This window comes from Engraulis encrasicolus, unplaced genomic scaffold, assembly GCF_034702125.1.
Source record: "Engraulis encrasicolus isolate BLACKSEA-1 unplaced genomic scaffold, IST_EnEncr_1.0 scaffold_105_np1212, whole genome shotgun sequence".
NCBI classification, from domain to species: Eukaryota; Metazoa; Chordata; class Actinopteri; order Clupeiformes; family Engraulidae; genus Engraulis; species Engraulis encrasicolus.
Genome location: NW_026944526.1, coordinates 1,703 through 7,500, shown reverse-complemented (window position 1 = coordinate 7,500; position 5,798 = coordinate 1,703). Strand labels below are relative to the sequence as shown.

Sequence of the window (5,798 nt, the reverse complement as noted above, 5' to 3'; positions counted from 1 at the left end):
CAGCTTTATTGTAGCCCTGAAACAGCTCTCGATACACTGTGATTATGCTGGACATTTGGATGAAGCACTCCGAGACCGATTTGTCTGTGGATTGCGGTCAGAGGCGATGCAAAAACGACTTCTAACAGAACGTGAGTTGAAATTCAAATCTGCTTGCGACATTGCATGCACGATGGAAATGGCGTCTAAAAACACAACGGAATTATCAGACAAGGCAAAGGCGACATCATCAGAGGTGTGCACCGTATCAAGCCAGAGAGTAAAACGTGAACAAATGAGGCGTGCCAATGCAAGTGGTAACCCACTCGAAGGATCGGCAGACGTGAGTACACAGTGTTATCGATGTGGAGGCAAACACGCAGCCAGCACTTGCAGGTTTAAGAATGAAAAATGCCACAATTGTTCGAAAACGGGGCACATTGCTCGAGCTTGCAGAAGTAGAAACAAAGCTATGCCCACTCAGTATGTTGAACAAGATGATGCAACTAATGAAAGTGAAAATGAGCTTTTTGGAATTTGGTCAGTGTACACAGCTACAGATGGGAATCGTGGCATTGACGTGCAGATGCACATTGAAGACAGTCCAGTGCAAATGCAGTTAGACACTGGGGCTGCGGTGACACTGGTGTCAGAGAAAGTGTACCTGCAGGCCCTGTCACATTTACCTCTGCAGCCATGTAATTTGACATTGGCAACTTTCACTGGAGATGCCATTCCCTTGAAGGGTCAAGTAAACGTGGCAGTTAAGTATGGCAGTCAGAGCCACACACTGCCACTTGTAATCGTTAAGGGGGACCGGCCTGCGCTGTTAGGGCGAAATTGGTTGAAGAAGATCAGACTCAACTGGACAAGCATATTTGCTGTTGAAGGCAAAAACGACCAGCGGCCAGAGGTGGCGGCGTTGCTCCAGCAATATGAGTCGGTGTTTCAAGAGGGGCCTGGCGCCATCCGGGGATTCAAAGCACACATCAAAATCAAGCCTGGGGCCATACCCATTTTCAAGAAGGCCAGATCGGTACCCTATGCTTTGAAAGTGACTGTGGAGAAAGAACTGGACAGGCTGGAGGCTATGGGCGTCATCTCTAAAGTGGATAACAGTGAGTGGGCCTCACCTTTAGTGGTGGTCCCAAAAGCAGACAAAAGTATCCGAATATGCGGAGATTACAAAGTCACCATTAACAACAGTGTGGAGGAGGAAACATACCCACTGCCAAATACAGAAGATCTGTTCGCAACCTTGGCAGGGGGGAAGTGGTTTTCAAAGCTGGATCTGTCGCACGCATACCAACAGCTAGAGCTGAGCCCCGAATCTGAGAAGTATTTGACAGTAAATACCCATCGTGGCCTGTACAGGTACCATCGCTTGTCGTATGGGGTCTCCAGTGCACCCTCAATTTTTCAAGGAGTTATGGATCAGGTGCTGCAGGGACTGGAGGGAGTCACCTGTTTTTTGGATGACATACTTGTCACAGCAGACACAGAGCAAGCCCACTTACTGAGATTGGCAGAGGTCTTGAGCCGACTAGAGAAATTCGGAATCAGGGCAAAGTCCACAAAATGTCAGTTCATGAAGAACCAAGTGGAATATCTGGGGCACCTCATTGATGGAGAGGGCCTGCACCCCACAGAGGAAAAAGTGACAGCCATAGTGAATGCTCCTAGGCCTACAAATGTGACAGAGCTCCGGTCGTTCTTGGGCCTCTTAAATTACTATGGGCGTTTTTTGAAAGATTTAGCCACTCTGCTACAGCCACTTCATGCTTTGCTAAAGAAAGATGTGCCTTGGGAGTGGACATCTGCCTGCGATGCTGCTTTCCAGCAGGGTAAGGAGCGGCTCTTGGGAAGCACAGCTCTGGAGCATTATGACACCAGGAAAAAGGTACGGCTGGCCTGTGATGCTTCTCCGTATGGGGTGGGGGCAGTGATTTCACACGTGTTGGAGAACGGTGAGGAAAAGCCCATTGCGTTTGCATCCCGCACCCTCACGGAAGCGGAAAAGAAGTATGCCCAAATCGAAAAGGAGGCACTTGCAATTATCTTCGGGGTCAGAAAGTTTCACAAATACCTTTATGGGAGGAAATTCATACTGACTACTGACCACAAGCCGCTGTTAGCCATTCTGGGGCCTAAGTCAGCTATCCCAACTCTGGCAGCATTAAGAATGCAGCGCTGGGCGCTAATTCTCATGGCCTACACATATGACATTGAGTATCGCAGATCAGAGGATCATGGAAATGCTGATGCATTGTCCAGACTGCCAAGAACACAGAAAGATGACACTGCGGCCGAACAGGGAATCTTCTACTTCTCCTACGTGGATGAACTGCCAGTGCAAGCTGTTGAGATAGCCGAAAACACCAAGAAAGATCCTGTCCTCCACAAAGTGCTGACCTACACTCTGGAGGGTTGGCCTGATGAGGTGCAGGATAGCCGGCTGCAACCGTTTTTTCAGTAGGAGGTCTGAGCTCTCTGCTGACCATGGCTGCATTTTGTGGGGGCTTCGAGTGGTCATCCCTCCAATTTACAGAGAACGACTGCTGAATGACTTACATGAGGGACACCAGGGCATCTGCCGTATGAAAGGTGTAGCCAGGAGCTGCATGTGGTGGCCTCAAATAGACAATGACATCGAAGTCAAAGCACAAAAGTGCATAGCTTGTGACACAACGAGGAAAATGCCTGGGGTGGCACCGCTGCACTGCTGGAAGTGGCCAGCTCGAGCATGGCAAAGAATACATATTGATTTTGCTGAAAAAGACAAGCAGCATTTCCTGGTGGTGGTGGACAGCCACTCAAAATGGCTTGAAGTGGTCCACATGACCTCCACAACCGCATCCAAAACCATTGAGGTCCTTCGGGGTCTATTTGCGGCTTATGGATTGCCAGAAGAATGCGTGAGCGACAATGGGCCGCAATTTACCTCTGCGGAATTCCAAGGGTTTCTGAAAAATAATGGAGTCAAGCAGACTTTGGTTCCGCCGTATCACCCTGCCTCGAATGGGGCTGCGGAGAGGTCGGTGCAAACACTGAAGGCGTCGTTGCTGAAGCAGGTGCTCAGTGAGGGCCATGCAGCCAACAAAACTCCTCTTCAGCATCAGCTTGCTAACTTCCTCCTAATGTACCGCAGCACACCCCATGCTGTGACAGGCTGCACACCAGCAGAATTGTTCTTAAAGCGGCAATTGCGGACCAGATTCAGTCTTCTCAGGCCTGATCGTGCAAAGTTCATGGAGGGCTAAGCAGGCCAAACAAAAAGCATACCATGACCGTCCCTCGTCTGTTCTACGGGAATTCAATGAAGGAGACCTAGTCCAGGTCAGAAACTTCCGCGAGGGGAAGGAGAAATGGAAAAGGGCAACAGTAGCAAAGCGCTTAGGGCCAGTGACTTACCTGATTCATGATGGGGTACGAGAGCGCACAGTTCATATTGATCACATGCTGGCTTCAAGGGCATCTGGAGAGGTGGCCAGTGGCAAGGCCACGGACACAGCAAGTGACCAAGATATAGTGCTGCCAGCCTGCGGGAGAAATCCACCTGCAACAGCGGAGCCTACTGGGGCCAGCAATGATGAGCAAGATGCACACACCTCAGCTCGGCCACAGGTAACTACCCACACCCCGGCTCCGGTGACTCCTGTACCTCCGGTGCCTGTCGCCTCACCTTCAACAGCCCGAACACCACCAACCATGGCTTCCACCATTGCACCAGAACCACGCAGGTATCCTCAAAGGTGTCACACTGCTCCAAAGAGACTGGACTGGTGATTGGGTGGGTTTTGTTAGGTTGGGGTCTTTGGGAGCAAATGTATTTTGTAACCTTATATTTTTTGGATCTCTTAGTTTCTTAGAACAGGCACCAACTAAGTTTTTGTAAGATTAAACCCTTGTTCATTTTATGTGTTGAAGCAATTAAGGAAAGGGTTCTCTATACTAAAAGGGGAGGAGTGTTATATATGGGCCTTATGTTATTTAGTGTTTGATCGCCACCTTGTGGCGATTATATATATCTTCCCAGTTATGTGACTGTAGTTCAGTTCAGCCATGACTTTCTCATAAACAGTCAAACGTATCCCTGTCTCCGTCTCCGTTATTACAAAGACCACGGATATCACAGCATTAATACAGTTTATAACAGCTACCGGCATTGCGCTGCCACAAGAACAAGGAAGTAGCGAAACGACCAATCATAGTGCCTTTTTTTCTGCGTCCTCCGCGTCCGTCCGACAGATAGTTCGAATTTTTTCGAGGCGCTCGTCGACGGGCGCAGAGCTTCTGCGCGGGGGGCGTGGACTCGCACAGACAGAAGACGGACAAACGCAGAGGCTATGCGTCTGAAGCATAAATCTAGCGGTCTTCTCCCTCATGTGTGTGCGTGTGTGTGTGTTTGTAGAGGCGTGAGGTTGCTAAGACGGTCTTCTCCCTCGTGTGTGTGTGTGTGTGTGTCTGTGTGTGTGTGTGTGTGTGCGTGTGTGTGTGTGTGTGTGTGTGTGTGTGTGTGTGTGTGTGTGTGTGTGTGTGTGTGTGTGTGTGTGTGTGTGTGTGTGTATTTCTAGAGGCGTGAGGTTGCTAAGACGGTCTTCTGCCTGGTCCTGGTCTTCGCTCTGTGTTGGCTGCCGCTTCACCTCAGCAGAATCCTCAAACTCACCATCTACAATGAAGACGACCCCAACCGCTGCGAACTGCTCAGGTAACGCACTAGACTCTACTCTACTCTACTCTACTGTACTCTATTGTACTCTATTCTATTCTATTCTATTCTATTCTATTCTATTCTATTCTATTCACCCAAACCGCTGCAAACTACTCAGGTAATAAACACAACACTACACAACACTACACAACACTACACTAAATTACACTACACTACACTACACTACACTACACTACACTACACTACACTACACTACACTACACTACACTACACTACACTACACTACTCTACTCTACTGTACTCTACTACTCTACTCTACACAACACTACACTACACTACACTACACTACACTACACTACATTACATTACACTACACTACACTACTCTACTCTACACTACACTACTCCACTCTACTCTTCTCTACTGTACTGTACTCTACTCTACTCTACTCTACTCTACTACTCTATTCTACTCATCATCTATAATCTATCAGGTAATAAACACAACACTACACTACTGAACTCTACTCTATTCTATTCACCATTTGTAATGTACTCTACTCTACTCTACCGTACTCTACTCTACTGTACTGTACTCTACTGTATTCTACTCTACTCTACTCTACTACTCTACTCAACTCTACTCTACTCTACTGTACTCTACTCTACTGCACTGTACTCTACTCTACTCTACTCTACTACACTCTACTCTACTGTACTGTACTCTACTCTACTACTCTACTCTACTCTACACTACTCTACTCTACTCTACTGTACTCTACTCTACTCTACTCTACTCTACTCTACTCTACTCTACTCTACTACTCTACTCTACTCTACTCTACTACTCTACTCTACTACTCTACTCTACTCTACTCTACTCTAATCTAATCTACTCTACTCTAATCTACTCTACTCTACTCTACTCTACTCTACTCTACTCTACTACTCTACTGTACTCTACTCTACTCTACTCTACTCTACTCTACTCTACTCTACTCTACTCTACTCTGCTCTATTCTATTTTACTCTACTACTCTACTCTACTCTACTCTACTTTACTCTACTACTCTAGTCTGTGCTGAAGTTGTGACCAAAATTCTGCTTGCGAACATTATTATTTTGACCAAATGAAAACCAAAGGAATA

General features: G+C 47.4%; 1 protein-coding gene across 1 annotated transcript in view; it reads left to right on the top strand.

Annotated features, from left to right (window-relative positions):
- Nucleotides 1-4,691, top strand: part of LOC134441996 (endothelin receptor type B-like) — a 21,042-nt gene extending 16,351 nt beyond the window's left edge. Inside the window, exon 5 of the mRNA XM_063192363.1 lies at nt 4,554-4,691. Within this exon, the coding sequence (XP_063048433.1) occupies nt 4,554-4,691 (138 nt within the window). The remainder of the gene's footprint in view (nt 1-4,553) is intronic.
- The last annotated feature ends 1,107 nt before the right edge of the window (nt 4,692-5,798 follow it).